Source organism: Simochromis diagramma, unplaced genomic scaffold (genome assembly GCF_900408965.1).
Source record: "Simochromis diagramma unplaced genomic scaffold, fSimDia1.1 OVJJ01000387.1, whole genome shotgun sequence".
NCBI lineage: Eukaryota > Metazoa > Chordata > Actinopteri > Cichliformes > Cichlidae > Simochromis > Simochromis diagramma.
In genome coordinates, this window is record NW_024387152.1 from 7246240 (window position 1) to 7261361 (window position 15122).

Genomic DNA, 15122 nt, shown 5'->3' on the forward strand with positions numbered 1-15122 from the left:
AGTGAAGAAAAACCTCAGCAAGTACACTTTTAGTTTAATATTAAATTGGTAACTAAAGCTTTGTTACAGAGTATTTCTAAAATCACTCCATAAATAAAACAATGAAGACAGAATCTTTTTTAACAGACAAAATGAACAATAATAATTTATTATTTTCTGGCAGATACCTTACTACCATTCAGATATCTTGTGGTGGCATGAAATATTTCCTGTATCTGTCTCTTGAGGGAGCGGCAGTTCGGTAAGTGTAGGAGAGGATGGCCAGTCACTGAGCCAGCCTTCCTGATCAGTTTGCTCATTCTTTTGGTGTCGCCAGCTCCCCCAGCAGAACAAAGTAAAGTCCACTGTGCTCGTCACATCTACGTGATGAAAATCTCCATGATGTCGCATCACATATTGCAGCATCTCGGCTGCCTTTGGAAACTGAGATCTGTGCTGATCTTCTCTTCAGCTGTTCATGTGGACTCCCAGGTACTTGTAGTCCTCCACCACATCAGCATCTTGTTCTGGGTTGTGTAGCTGGAGCTTTTTTCTTTTCTTTCTGCATCACAATAACACCAAAAAACAAATATTAAAATCTTTTTAAAGGAGATTTAAAGACAAAGACGAGAGAAGTAACTGGTCTGTTCCAAAGACACTAAATCTTAAAATTTGCAGCTTTTGTATTCCTTCAACAAAGTTTAACTAAAGGGAAAATCAATTTGCCATTTCACTGATCTTTTGTAGTTTTGAAAAATGGTGCCTGTTTATCAGATCTCAATGATTTTCCCTTAAAGTACAGCTATTATTCTGGATAAAGCACATTAGCTACATAGCGGCAAATATTTACATAATAATCAGTGGCTGTATGCAGTCATTGTGACATTATGACAATCATTATGAGATCAGAAGGTCACGTGACCATGAGATCAGAAGGGGAAATACATAATACAAGATATGCTCCAGGTTGTAAAGAAAGAATCGACTATACAGCGTTGATAGCAGGTGTTATAGCCAAGTTTACCTATGCTTTATTATCAGTTGTCTAAATTTGACAAGAAGAAAATGTTCAAACAAACTCCCACTGCCACTCAAATGGAAAATCTGATGAAAGATTACCTGAGACTGGCAGGGTTATAAACAGATACCTACAGGGAGTGCAGAATTATTAGGCAAATGAATATTTTGTCCACATCATCCTCTTCATGCATGTTGTCTTACTCCAAGCTGTATAGGCTCGAAAGCCTACTACCAATTAAGCATATTAGGTGATGTGCATCTCTGTAATGAGAAGGGGTGTGGTCTAATGACATCAACACCCTATATCAGGTGTGCATAATTATTAGGCAACGTCCTTTCCTTTGGCAAAATGGGTCAAAAGAAGGACTTGACGGGCTCAGAAAAGTCAAAAATAGTGAGATATCTTGCAGAGGGATGCAGCAGTCTCAAAATTGCAAAGCTTCTGAAGCGTGATCATCGAACAATCAAGCGTTTCATTCAAAATAGTCAACAGGGTCGCAAGAAGCGTGTGGAAAAACCAAGGCGCAAAATAACTGCCCATGAACTGAGAAAAGTCAAGCGTGCAGCTGCCAAGATGCCACTTGCCACCAGTTTGGCCATATTTCAGAGCTGCAACATCACTGGAGTGCCCAAAAGCACAAGGTGTGCAATACTCAGAGACATGGCCAAGGTAAGAAAGGCTGAAAGACGATCACCACTGAACAAGACACACAAGCTGAAACGTCAAGACTGGGCCAAGAAATATCTCAAGACTGGTTTTTCTAAGGTTTTATGGACTGATGAAATGAGAGTGAGTCTTAATGGGCCAGATGGATGGGCCCGTGGCTGGATTGGTAAAGGGCAGAGAGCTCCAGTCCGACTCAGACGCCAGCAAGGTGGAGGTGGAATACTGGTTTGGGCTGGTATCATCAAAGATGAGCTTGTGGGGTCTTTTCGGGTTGAGGATGGAGTCAAGCTCAACTCCCAGTCCTACTGCCAGTTTCTGGAAGACACCTTCTTCAAGCAGTGGTACAGGAAGAAGTCTGCATCCTTCAAGAAAAACATGATTTTCATGCAGGACAATGCTCCATCACACGCGCCCAAGTACTCCACAGCGTGGCTGGCAAGAAAGGGTATAAAAGAAGAAAAACTAATGACATGGCCACCTTGTTCACCTGATCTGAACCCCATTGAGAACCTGTGGTCCATCATCAAATGTGAGATTTACAAGGAGGGAAAACAGTACACCTCTCTGAACAGTGTCTGGGAGGCTGTGGTTGCTGCTGCACGCAATGTTGATGGTGAACAGATCAAAACACTGACAGAATCCATGGATGGCAGGCTTTTGAGTGTCCTTGCAAAGAAAGGTGGCTATATTGGTCGCTGATTTGTTTTTGTTTTGTTTTTGAATGTCAGAAATGTATATTTGTGAATGTGGAGATGTTATATTGGTTTCACTGGTAAAAATGAATAATTGAAATGGGTATATATTTGGTTTTTGTCAAGTTGCCTAATAATTATGCACAGTAATAGTCACCTGCACACACAGATATCCCCCTAAAATAGCTAAAACTAAAAACAAACTAAAAACTACTTCCAAAAACATTCAGCTTTGATATTAATGAGTGTTTGGGTTCATTGAGAACATGGTTGTTGTTCAATAATAACATTATTCCTCAAAAATACAACTTGCCTAATAATTCTGCACTCCCTGTATTCCTGCCAACCTTCCTAAGAGGCAAAAGAAACGCACTTCAAAATGATAAATTATTTTTTTGATTGCAATGATTTTCTAAGACAGCAATTTAATATTTCCTGTTTATTTTGTCAAACAGATAGTGAAACACTGGACCACATTCTTTATGAGTGTGTTCAATTTGGTATTTGTTTACTTTCAAAGGTTCACGTCAGAAAATGAAAATTCCTTAGTCAGGATTGCAACAAAGTGAAATATGGCCTGATAATGTAGGACATGCTGTTTACAATTCTTTAATTTGTTTTGCAAGTTTATTTTTATTGTATTATTTAATTGTATTTAAGTTGATTTTCTTTCCTTTTTTCTGGTACTATTCTCGCTGATGTTCTGTCCTTTTTTTTTTTACTTAAATATTATTTTCTATCGTAATGTTATAATGACTAGTTTGTTGTTGATAAATGAAAGTTTTTACTATTATAATTGTAAAAAATGAACTATATAAAAACGACAACGTGCATATTTAGCACCAGTTTATTATTTCTGAGTCACGATCTTGAACGTTCCCTAAAAACTGTCAATGCGCAAGCGCAGAAAGGGGTGTCACCACGAGCACGTCGGGATTTGGCGACTTCACGCTTGCGCACTGTAGTCATACGCTGATGCAAGAAATTTTGGGCGAAGCGGTGTGGGACTGATCGAGGAAGAAAGAAGAGGCATTTTTATTTCATTGTTCAGCACGCAAACATGTCAGGAGACGAGGTAAGGCACTCCGAGTCAGATGCTGTTTAATCCGTGTAGGTGTGAAGAACTGCTGGACGGAATTCGTTGAGTTTCAGGCGCATATCGGTGCTGGGGATGACTTTGGGCCTCGACTCTGCTGCTCCCTCCCTTTCTGTCCGCAGTAGCGCTCACATGGCTGCTGCAGTCGGGCTAGCACGGCCCGAGCCAGCCGGAATATCAAGAAAGTCATCAAGTATATTGATATACAGCTATTTATCGGAGCATATACGTTATATATTCTGAGCGTGGCTCATCAATCCGAGCTGTCGAAGCTTCCGCCGGACTCTCAGAGAAGAGTGGAAGCTAGCTTTAGCTTTAGCTTCCCGTTACCAGAGCTGCGGAGCTAACTGTTAACGTTTTCTGCTGGAGACCAAAAGCTATCTGTACCTCGGTTTGTTCTTAAGGACAGCTCCTCTGGCTGTAAAATAAAACCAAAATACCAGAATTACCGCTGCTTAATGTTAATAGTACGACATTTTTATTTTTATTATTATTTTTATTATTATTTTTCTAACTGAATGGGGGCAGTCTGTGCAATATGTTAGTTAAAAATTCTGGAGGGTTACTTTACCTCAAGCCTTCTTATTAAGAAATCTACAGCAGTAGGTAGGGTTTCTTAATAGTGTACTGACACACTCAGTGTACACTGGATCAACTCAAGAGTCCAGTCTCTGTCTGTAAAGATGGTATGCAACATTTTGTTATCTGTTAAGTTGTTTTCTTTGTTCAATCCTTGATATGACTTCATGTTACTTTTTTTGGCCTAAAATGGAAAAAATAGCGTCTTTCCACAGTCCAGTTTTCATAATTGAAAACTAAATTTCACAAGCGTAAAATGTTCAAACAAACTCCCACTGCCACTCAAAAGAAAAATCTGATGAAACATGACTTTCATAAATATATATATCTTGTAATACTCACTGGTAATTGTACTTATGCTGGATTAGTCAATGTTATGTATATTTAAAGCAGCCATAAAGTGTCTGTACTAAATGAAGCTGGACAGCATTTCAATATTTATTTTAATTTGATTTTTTTCCTTCACTCTTTTTTTCAGATGATTTTCGATCCCAACATGACTAAGAAGAAAAAGAAGAAGAAGAAGCCCTTCATGCTGGAGGAGGACGGAGGAGAAGGGACGGGGGGAGAAGAAGCTAAGGAGGTGGAGACAAAGGAGGCAGAACCAGAGGCTGGAGATGACAAGGAGGTGGATCTAGATGAAGATGAAGGCAGGAAGAAAGGTTAGATCTATTTAAGGTGCGGTATCAGTTCGCAACTATGTTGTGTAGAGTTAGGAGCTCGAGGAGTTTTTTTTGTCTTTTTTCCAGAGCCGTCGGATGACTTGAACGACCTAAACTTCTTCAACCAGAAGAAAAAGAAGAAGAAACCCAAGAAAGTGTTTGAAAATGATATGGAGGAGGGATTGAAGGTCAGCCATTGATTAAACATTTGCTGATTTTGCATTACTTTTAACTTTTTGCTTCTACTGATTTTGATTGGCTTACCAATAACTTTCACGTGCTGAGTTTCACTTCTCACTTGTCCAAACCAGGAGCTGAAAATTGAAGGCGAGCAGACGGAAGCTATGGAGGAGGACAACCTGCATCCGATGCTCCCTAACAAAAAGAAGCCAAAGAAAGTAGATTTTGATGAAAACGACTCTGCTGATAAAGACGACGGTACGATGAAATCACATGGTTTTGAAACTAGGGACCGAAACAAGGGACAGGGATCATAATGTTTGACCCATAATGTCATTTTTCTTTTTCTTCTCCCAGTAGTGGATGATGATGATGGCAAGAACGGTGATGGGATCTCCTTCAGCTCTTCCACAGGACCGGCCTGGGCTGGTTCGGAAAGAGACTACACCTACGACGAGGTAGGATGATACGTGAAATGAGAAAGTTAGAAATTCAGGAAAGGCAGAAAAAGAGCTGTCACAGTTGTTTGTGAAGTTATTTCCGGTAAAGAGGGATAAATATTAGACTGTTTTTGTTTGTTTTGTACTGTGTGAGGCTGTGTACACATAGACATAATAGATTGTTGTATTTCTCTCTCTCTCTCTCATTAATAAATGTCCTGATGTTAAGACCTCAGCCCATTTGGTTTTGTGAGCTCCATCCCCACAGATTTGTTAACCTGGAATTGCTTTGCAAACCGTTTCTGCCTGAATAGAGCCCGTGTCCAAAAGGAAAGTCTGATGAAACATTACCTGAGACTGGCAGGGTTAAAAAATCTGATGAAAGATTACCTGAGACTAGCAGGGTTAAAAAGAAAATCTGATGAAACATTACCTGAGACTGGCAGGGTTATAAACAGATACCTATCCCTGCCAACCTTCCTAAGAGGCAAAAGAAACGCACTTCAAAATGATAAATTATTTTTTTGATTGCAATGATTTTCTAAGACAGCAGTTTAACATTTAATATTTCCTGTTTATTTTGTCAAACAGATAGTGGACCACATTCTTTGAGTGTGTTCATTTTGGTATTTGTTTTCTTTCAAAGGTTCACGTCAGAAAATTCCTTAGTCAGGATTGCAACAAAGTGAAATATGGCCTGATAATGTAGGACAAAGCACCAAGTTAATGTCCACTAACTTGGTGCTTTGATCTACATTTATGTTGAAGTTGTATTGAGTTTTGCACTGAATATTTAACGGCATTAAATGTACTTTTTGAATAGAGTTGTTAAAATCCCCCAGTTATTGTTCTATGAGGAAATGAGTGAAACGGTTTGTAAAATTACAAAGTTGGATTTACCGGTCTGAGAACAGGGTTTATAAACAGCACAGATTTACACACTGCTTTCCTTTTTTATTTTTATTTTTATTTTTTTTATCCTCAGCTGATCCCACAGGGCTCTCAATTTCTGTCCTTTTATATTCTGTGTTGAAAACTTTATGAACATAGACAAAAAACAAAACATCGTCTCTGTTCCAGCTCCTGAACAGAGTCTTCAACATCATGAGGGAGAAGAACCCCGACATGGTGGCTGGGGAGAAGAGGAAGTTTGTGATGAAGCCTCCCCAGGTGGTCCGAGTGGGAACCAAGAAAACCTCCTTTGTCAATTTCACAGACATCTGCAAACTGTGAGCCTCGTGTAGCTTTTTATATTTACTGACAGACGCATTTCAGTGACACTTGTAGTGTGTGTAATCCACAAACTGATTTCTTTTTTTTTCTTTTTTCATGCGATTAATCACAGGTTGCATCGTCAGCCTAAACATCTCCTCGCTTTTCTATTGGCTGAGCTGGGAACGAGGTACGCTTTTTGTATTTTAAGTGATGTCAGTTCTCAAGCTAAGTTTGTGGCACGTTTTGTTTTTGTGTTTTCACTTTAAGTAAAAGTTTAATTAGCGTTTTTCTCTGTCAACAGCGGCTCCATTGACGGAAATAACCAGCTTGTGATCAAAGGCAGATTTCAACAGAAACAGATAGAAAATGTGTTGAGAAGATATATCAGTAAGTAGGAACGACATGTTCTTTACAGTGAAGTTACATTGATGGCGGTAAAATTAAACAGCCCCTGCTTGTGAACAGTAATGTTGAGTGGACTGTTCTCACCCCTGCAGAGGAATATGTGACGTGTCACACCTGCCGCTCACCGGAGACCATCCTGCAGAAGGACACTCGTCTCTATTTCCTGCAGTGTGAGACGTGCCACTCCCGCTGCTCCGTCGCCAGTATCAAGACCGGTTTCCAGGCTGTGACGGGCAAGAGGGCGCAGCTCCGCGCCAAAGCTAACTAAAGGCCATTAAAACTGGGCTTCCCCCACCTCTTCTCACGGTCCAATCTTTCCCCATCAGAAGGGCCGAAGCTGGGGTCGGGCGCCCGCTTGATCTGCTAAAAGGACTCTCTGAATTGAACTGTGGGAGGGTTTGGCTGTCATTTTGGTTGTGTCATGGCCTGACCTGACAGGGAGTGAGAGTGTCTAAAGATGAAAGATAGGGTTCAGGCACCTGATAAGCAACAGATGTTTGACACATACACTGCTGGATGCATTTGATTTGTTTGGTTGATGGACCCTCCAGCTCTTAGGGTTTTTTTTCTGTTTCCTATTTGCTGTGATTCTTGATTCCTCCAAAAAACCCTTGATTTAACACAGCTTGAAGTTTAGTTTTTGTTTATTTTTCCACTTTACATGCGCCAGACATTAATATTTCTTCAGATTAGCCAAATTGTAGATAAGATAAGTTCATCTACAGTAACAGAACCAACAAATTGTTGACTTGGTCACTTTTTTTTTTTTTTACTTTTTTTTTTTCCCCTTTCTTGAACTCAACTAAAGGGTGTGTTCATGTTTCTGGTCTGGTCCTAAATTTTATATATATATATATACACACACACACACACACACACACACACACACACACACACACACAAAAAAAAAACTGTCAGTCCAGGATTTTCTGCTCAAGCTTATAGAGACAAATCAGTCACCGGGCTGGAGTACATACAGGAACATGTCACAAACTAGTGTGTGAGGCTCCTGACACAGGACCTGCTTTTGATCATTTTTTTAAGCAGGAGACACAAAACTAGAAGACTTGTGGGCTGATGAAGGGGAGAGCAACATTAAGAGTACTCTAATAAAGGAGGCTGTTTATGAGATGAGTAGAAATTATTATACAGTATGTTTGTGAGTGCTTTTGTGGCACTGATGAGCAGTTTGTGTACTTATTTGATTAGAAAATTTTGTCAGCCACTTGAGGTTTGATGAAGTCAATTTGAAAATAAAGATTCAATTTTTCTCTTTTTTTTTTTTTTTTTTTTTTTTTTTTTTGTTCTCCAATGAGCAGGATTCATGAGCTAACGCCAGTCACTAAAATAATAAAGTAATAATAAACTACAACTTCTGAGCAGGCACCTCAGATCGTCTCCTCCTTCAGGTTCCTATTTTGCAGTGTGGTTAAAGAAATTTACACCAGAGTCTATCAAGGAGTATCAATCTAATTGTTTTGAGAGGAATGTGAATATAAAGGTCTCGCTGGAATCATTTTAAAACCTGGTTTTTACAAAAATAAAATATTCTACTCTCTCTCTCCACTACTTTCTCTGCTTGCATTAATGGCGGTGCCTGTTCAGTAATTGTCAGTCATGATAATGACGTCATGTTTTCACTCTGTCACAATGGAAAAAGGTCGTAATGATCAGTGAACGGCCTTGGCTCTCGTCATTATGGCCCCCTCCCATTTCTAAATATGGCCATTGTTTCAAGTCCCATTGAAATATTTAAGTCTTATTTGTGTGACTTGCTCAGATGTGATTGACGGTCCTTGTGAGGCCCACGGTTTGCTGTAATGATACAAACACAGACCCACAAGGTTAAAACATTATGAGCAGCTGATAACCATGGTAACTGGAGACCATGTCCTTGAGTTTGGTGATTACATGTTGAGTTGCAGATTTATTTTGAACCTGACTGCAGGATAATATGTAAGCTTGGTGCCATTGTTAGGTTTCCTCTGCAGGCCCAAATGTCACTATATCATTATATAATAGTTTTTGTTTTTTTTGCTGCGCTTAAACTACCAGTATGCAGGCGAACACATTAATCACTGATTTATAAGTCACATAAATCTGTCATAACCAGCCAGACTTAAGCACATAGCCTATCAGATAAGTACTCATTAATCTCTACCACTTGCTATATTCTAAATGTGTTTCAACAATTTTATACAGCCAAACCATGGATGTTTAATTTAAATTCACAAACTTTGCACTTATACTACCATTTGGAGTCAGAATATGGGTGCTATAGATATAATTTGCCAATTTATCCAATAGTTATCAAACCATTGAGGCTATGCTGTCTCAGTTCTGCTTCACTTTGTACAACTCGGACTTTCAATCAGTGCAACTCCAGGTGATGTCGCCTAAAGAAATACTCAGATTCTGCAGCAGCTGGATGTTTAAGTGATGAGGAGGAAGTAGGCATTCAGAGCAGAGGTTAATGATTTTGTGGAGTGGTCATTGAGAAAGTATTGACTTCTGAATGTGAATAAGACCAAAGAAGTTGGTGACTTGACTTTTGACTTTCAGAAGGACACGAACCGTGTGTATCCTGGGACAGGCTACTGATGTGGTGGAGGACTATGACTACATGGGCATCCACATGGAAGGCCAACACAGAGGCTTTAAACATAAATTATAAATGATAGAGATATTCCGTCACGCAGCTGTGGAACATATGCATCAGAAATTGTAATACCAACGGAGTGAATAAACTGATCATCAGTAAGGCTGGTTCTGTGACTGGCTGCTAACGGGAATTTTTCTAATTCAACTTTATTGCAATAGAGACTTTACTATTCCAACAATTTACTGTTTAGTTGCATGTGTTTTTTAACTACCTAGTTTTTGTGACTGCGGGTGTTTTCTTTTTCTTTGTTTTTTTACAAGTAAAATTGTATCCTTTTTTGAATTAGTTAAGATGATCTCTGTATGTACCCACTGCAAACTACAGTTACAAAATGCCTCTAGTTGGAAATGACTAGGGCAGATTTTACATAGAATTTAACTATTATTTTCCTCTCGTGTGCGTAATGTCTGCGGTTTTGTGTGATAAACGATAGCTTTTAATTTGAAGTTCTGTTCCGGAAATTGATCATCGTTAGCTTCACGCTTATTGGCTGGGTTTGGCGAAACAGCCGACCGGTTGCTGGCGGAGAGCTAACGGCAGTAGCATTCAGCAATTTCGGAGCAGTGGTGAAGAACAGTCACTCTAGGCGAATCACAATGCCTCGAGTTTATATCGGACGACTAAGCTATCATGTCCGCGAAAAAGATATTCAGCGGTTTTTCAGCGGCTATGGGAAGCTAATGGAGATTGATTTAAAGAACGGGTAAGTTTTCGGCGGAATTTTGTAAGCCAGAGTCCAACTAGCATGTCGTAGTTAGCATTAAAGCTAGCCATTCATGCGAACGACGCACGGACTCGGGGGGCATTTCACTCTTTTACGCAGATAAGATATATATTTTTTAGAAGTTAAGTTTGATTCTAAAACGCAATATGTCGATGTATGACGTTTAGTATTGTCCTTATAAATGTAAAACGTTTTGTTTCTTTAACTTCATTCCTGAACGTTTAGCAAATGTCGCGTGGCCAACATGGCGTCTTTATACTTTGCACGTCGCTGTGCTAACGTATGCTAACGCTAATTAGCTAGTTAATTCGTGGAAGTAAGCGGGTAACGCTCATTTCATACTCATGCTTTTAAACCCTTTCTTTTTGCAGGTATGGATTCGTGGAGTTCGAAGATAATAGGGACGCCGACGACGCCGTTTACGAGCTAAACGGGAAGGAGCTGTGTGGGGAGCGGGTGATCGTCGAGCATGCCCGGGGCCCGCGACGAGACCGAGATGGCTACGGTGGGGGTTACTGGGGTGGTGGGCGCAGTAAGTGCAGTCTATTACAAGATACCCTCTCTTCCCCTTCCCCTTGGGGTGAGGTGTCGACGTGGACTGCACAGACAGCTGTTTGAATGATTCATGGTTACGCTAATTTTAACAGACTTGCCGCATAGGTTTACAGATACTCAGCTGGCCCTCGATCAGGTTTTTCCAGGTACCCCTCGTGGGTTATAGCCAGCCACGTGGGTAGCTCTTTAAGGCGCAGGTTGCATGCAAAGTTGTAGGACTGTCAGTAGAGATGTTGTTCATTATATCACGCAGTAACTTCATCACATGCAACCATGGTTTATCTTCATTCTTACAAATCAGGGAGTCCAGTTTGGTTTTATATCACCCTGCTGAACACTTCTCAGTCTGTCACCCAAGGGGTAGTGACCTGCAGGTTTTTGCTCCTCCATAGTGATTATCATCACGAGCTACATGCTATTTGATTGCAAGGGGCAACAATCTGTGAGATTTAAAGAGCAGTTTTGAGTCTAGAGTTTAGTGTTGTTAAATAACATAGTTTTCTTATCATACATTGTAAAATTCACTTGAACCATAACTGTCATTTGGCCGAGCCATGTGAAGGTGTCTTTTTTTTATTTATTTTATTTTTGTTTGTTTGTTTGCACCAGAGGGGAAAAAAAACAAGCTGAACACAAATCACCACATACATAGCTACCTAGTTAGTGTAGTCATTAGGAGTAGACTAACGTTTTCATGTGAAATGTGTTTTAACTTTGGTCTATATATAAATTTTTTTTATATTCAACATTAACAAAAGTCCTTGATGTTTCAATTTGAAAGAGTCCAGTTGCGGGCTGAGGCTGAGAGTCCATTGAGGCTAAAGATGACTGGCTAAGATGACTGCCTGTCCCGTTTGGCCTTGGCTTTCACCTTACAATGTGTGTGTGACCTTTGCCCCCCCTTGATCCTTGGCTGACCTAACCGGAAGCCATGATGACAGCAGCCTTTTGCCAATAGACCAGGGGTGATGGTGAGGATTGCCATTGGTTTTTATGTTGACAGCAAACATAAGTGGATCGGCACCTTTACAGACCTTACAATTTAAAGAAATGTTGTAAGATCAAAACTGGAAAAAAGAATTTCAGACTGACATCCGGTTAAATAAAAAGATACAAATTTTCAAAAGATTGGTGTGTTTTTAACACCGTAATCAATTTGAACAGTGTCCCTGACTGCAGCCTTTGTGGATGCCTCCTTTCTGTTTGTGTTACAGGATACAGAGGTCTTGAAAGAACATCACTGTCCATTTGTTTTATGCAGCTATAGCATCACAGAGTGATGTACTGGAGTAAGACAGATGTTGATTTGTGTTTTTTGTATTGCCGGAAACAGATGCAGTGGTGTTCTTTGCAGCAGAAAACAGCTTCCAAATGCTGAAAAATACAAACTTTAAAGAGCCCATGCAGTTGCTTGTAGAGCACTTAACTGAAGCTGTTTGAAAATGAGATCAAAGAAACCCCTTTGACTGTTTGTACAAATTTAAACCCCCCCCCCCCCCCCAAGGACAATAATCTGGAAACTCACTGCCTTGAGTGCATTTGATAGCCCAGAGCAGTAGTACTTTGAATCTTGTTTGGTTTAGTGGTTTCTAACTATTTGTGTGTGCTGTTGTTCTTTTTAAAGGTAGCGGTTACAGCAGCCGCAGCCGCTCTGGCAGGGACAAATATGGACCGCCAGTCCGCACAGAGTACCGCCTCGTTGTGGAGAACTTATCCAGCCGCTGTAGTTGGCAGGACCTCAAGGTAAATATTTGAAAATAAGAGAGGGGAATCTTCAGATAAAGGGAAAGTGTATTGTAGAAGTGCTTGGAATGAAATCAATAATCGGCACCTCATCCTCTTCCCGTCCACCAGGACTTCATGCGTCAGGCAGGAGAGGTGACCTATGCAGATGCCCACAAGGAACGCACCAATGAGGGAGTGATTGAGTTCCGGACGTATTCCGACATGAAGAGGGCTCTGGACAAGCTGGATGGTACTGACATCAACGGGCGGAAAATTCGCCTGGTGGAGGACCGTCCTCGCAGACGTCGGTCTTACTCTGGCAGTCGCTCCAGGTAAGAAAATTTCTTACTGCTGACTGCTTTTTAAGATGAGCCTCACTTTGGTACATTTTGTTGCTCAGAGATTTTGTTTATTTAACAAGAAACTGATGTAAAAAAAAAATTATTTTTTTTTTTATAAATCGTGCTCTGTCATCTTCAGATCTCGCAGTCGTCGTCGCTCCCGCAGCAGGAGAAGCAGAAGCCGCAGGAGCTCAAAGAGTCGCTCCAGATCCCACTCGAGGTTAGGATCAATGTAATCTTGGAACAGTAACATGGAGATTTAAATTAAATTATTGGTATTGATAAGTTCTGTATGTTCAGTATGACATTTTGTCATGACATTGCTGTCATGTAAGGTGGGGCTGTACTGAGCTTTGCTTCTGTTCCTATAGGTCTCGTTCCCGCAGCAATAAGAGACGGCATCATTCCCGCTCCAGGTCTGAGAGAAAGTCTCGCTCCAAGTCAGGAGAACGCAAATCACGTTCTCGCACTCGCAGATCTCGTTCTAGATCCAACAAATCCAAATCTCGTTCACGCTCTCGCAAATCTCGGTCTCGCTCCGCTGAGCACAAGTCCAAGTCTCGTTCAAAAAGCCGCTCTAAGGTAAAGTCGGAGAGGGATTCTCGTAGCCGATCAAAGGAACGGTCTGCTGAGAAGAAGTCCCGCAGCCGCTCACCCTCTCCAGTAGAGAATGGAAAAGAAGAGCATGTGGCCAAATCTGCCTCTCGCTCCCCATCTCCACAAGAGGAAGAGTGCCGATCCCAGTCCAGAGAAAAGCGCTCAGCCTCTCGCTCCAAGTCTCGCTCAAAGTCTCGCTCCAAATCCCGCTCCAAATCCCGCTCAAAGTCCCGCTCCAGGTCTCGTTCACGGTCTAGATCGGCTTCTCAGGATTAGTGGGTGTAGAGAAGGGAGAGGTTTTCTTATTGTTTAGCTTGATCATTATGCTGTACATACTGAGCAGTGTTTAATAACTGGTTTATGCTTCTGACGCCCCCCCTTCAAATGTACATTTGTCTTTTAACTTGTTAAATAAAGCAGGAGTTGTTTAGACCATCAACCACAATACAGCCGATGCTTTTTGAACTTGTTTCAGATGATCTGCTCCCTTTAAAAATAAAAATAATAAAAAAGTTTACAAATAAAATTAAGAATTTTGGATTAATGAAAATGGGTGCTGGGCTCTACAACTATAGCCTGAGGAAGTTGATGTCTCTGTGACTGGTGCCTGATTTGGTAAAGTTTAGGTTTCTTACTGTTCTGCTTTCATTTAAAGTTGTTTGTTTGGTCAGTGAATATTAAGTTGTCTTAAATGTTCTTTTATTCAGTTTGCAGCTGTTTGTTTTGGTTGGTAGTCTGACAGTTTGCTTTCCTTGTGTCTCCAGGCCTCTTATGTCTGAAGCATCCATCTTTGATTGGCAATTATTTTGTGTCGTACTCTTTCAAGCTCGCATGATTGTTGAAGAGTAGGCTCCAGGACTGGAGCAGTTGAGTTGTTGACCTGCACATTCAGTCACATTCTTCGAGGAATCAGTCTGTCTTCGTGTTAAACGATGCATATTCAGGATGTAAGAGCTTGCAGTGCAGAACTTCTTAATTTAAAGATGAGGGTTTGGACTTCACTTTTGAGTAACTTGCATTGTAGATGGATTATTTTGATCCCTTTTAACTACTTGTACATAGAGTAATCAGCACAAAGCAATCTTTTGGTAGCTTTTTGGGGGGAGGAGGTTGGTAACATTAAGCAGGTAATCTATTAAGGGCCTTTATTTTTGATTTTCAGTTTTACTAGAGACTCCTTTGCAGCGTCCTGTTTTTCCTCAGATTCTTCCATTACGCCCATTGCTTCCCTGGTAATGTTGTTTTCCCTCCCCAGCTTCAGAACAGACTGAAGGGTTTTGGAAAGCCTTATTTAAAGTTTGCAGCTAGTACTGTTTTTGTGCTTGAAAGGTCCATGTGTTCAGAACTACTGTGAGTCTGTAAACATAAGACTTGCTGAACGCAGCCACATTCTCCATCTTGTGGAACTGACTTTTTTCCCCCAACATGTATGAGATCTAATGGGGAAAAAAGTCCTTTTTTTATGCTATGTTCAATAAAAGATCTTCATTAAAAAATAAACTTGCTGCCTGACGTTGTTTTGTCTGGATTATAAAAACCTTGACTGCAGTATTGACATGACCTATATCCTGCTAATTATATAA

The 15122-nt window shown here is 40.6% G+C and overlaps 2 protein-coding genes across 4 annotated transcripts; both read left to right on the top strand.

The window, feature by feature from the left end:
• Positions 1-3300: 3300 nt before the first annotated feature.
• On the top strand, positions 3301-8501 carry eif2s2 (eukaryotic translation initiation factor 2, subunit 2 beta). 2 transcript variants are annotated; one of them, XM_040047518.1, is made up of 9 exons: positions 3301-3433; positions 4512-4695; positions 4783-4883; positions 5007-5133; positions 5233-5333; positions 6396-6544; positions 6661-6717; positions 6832-6917; positions 7028-8501. In XM_040047518.1, exons 1-9 carry the CDS (start codon positions 3419-3421, stop codon positions 7201-7203), a joined length of 996 nt encoding a protein of 331 aa, XP_039903452.1. In that variant the 5' UTR covers positions 3301-3418; the 3' UTR covers positions 7204-8501. The 2 variants fall into 2 exon arrangements, with proteins under 2 accessions (XP_039903452.1, XP_039903453.1); XM_040047519.1 differs by having other exon boundaries at positions 5236-5333.
• A 1581-nt stretch (positions 8502-10082) lies between these two features.
• Positions 10083-15039, top strand: LOC120743723 (serine/arginine-rich splicing factor 6-like). Of its 2 annotated transcripts, none has more exons than XM_040047514.1 (6): positions 10083-10300; positions 10693-10853; positions 12501-12619; positions 12731-12933; positions 13082-13162; positions 13314-15039. In XM_040047514.1, exons 1-6 carry the CDS (start codon positions 10194-10196, stop codon positions 13813-13815), a joined length of 1173 nt encoding a protein of 390 aa, XP_039903448.1. In that variant the 5' UTR covers positions 10083-10193; the 3' UTR covers positions 13816-15039. The 2 variants fall into 2 exon arrangements, with proteins under 2 accessions (XP_039903448.1, XP_039903447.1); XM_040047513.1 differs by having other exon boundaries at positions 10090-10300; positions 10693-10826.
• The last annotated feature ends 83 nt before the right edge of the window (positions 15040-15122 follow it).

Excerpts from the sequence above, each read along its gene's own strand:
- LOC120743723 (XM_040047514.1), top strand. The coding sequence starts at position 10,194 with ATGCCTCGAGTTTATATCGGACGACTAAGCTATCATGTCCGCGAAAAA. Across the intron at positions 12,620-12,730 it reads GTAGTTGGCAGGACCTCAAG|GACTTCATGCGTCAGGCAGG; the intron begins GTAAATATTTGA and ends CCCGTCCACCAG. Across the intron at positions 12,934-13,081 it reads TACTCTGGCAGTCGCTCCAG|ATCTCGCAGTCGTCGTCGCT; the intron begins GTAAGAAAATTT and ends TGTCATCTTCAG.
- eif2s2 (XM_040047518.1), top strand. Across the intron at positions 6,718-6,831 it reads TTGGCTGAGCTGGGAACGAG|CGGCTCCATTGACGGAAATA; the intron begins GTACGCTTTTTG and ends CTCTGTCAACAG. Across the intron at positions 6,918-7,027 it reads TGTGTTGAGAAGATATATCA|AGGAATATGTGACGTGTCAC; the intron begins GTAAGTAGGAAC and ends TCACCCCTGCAG.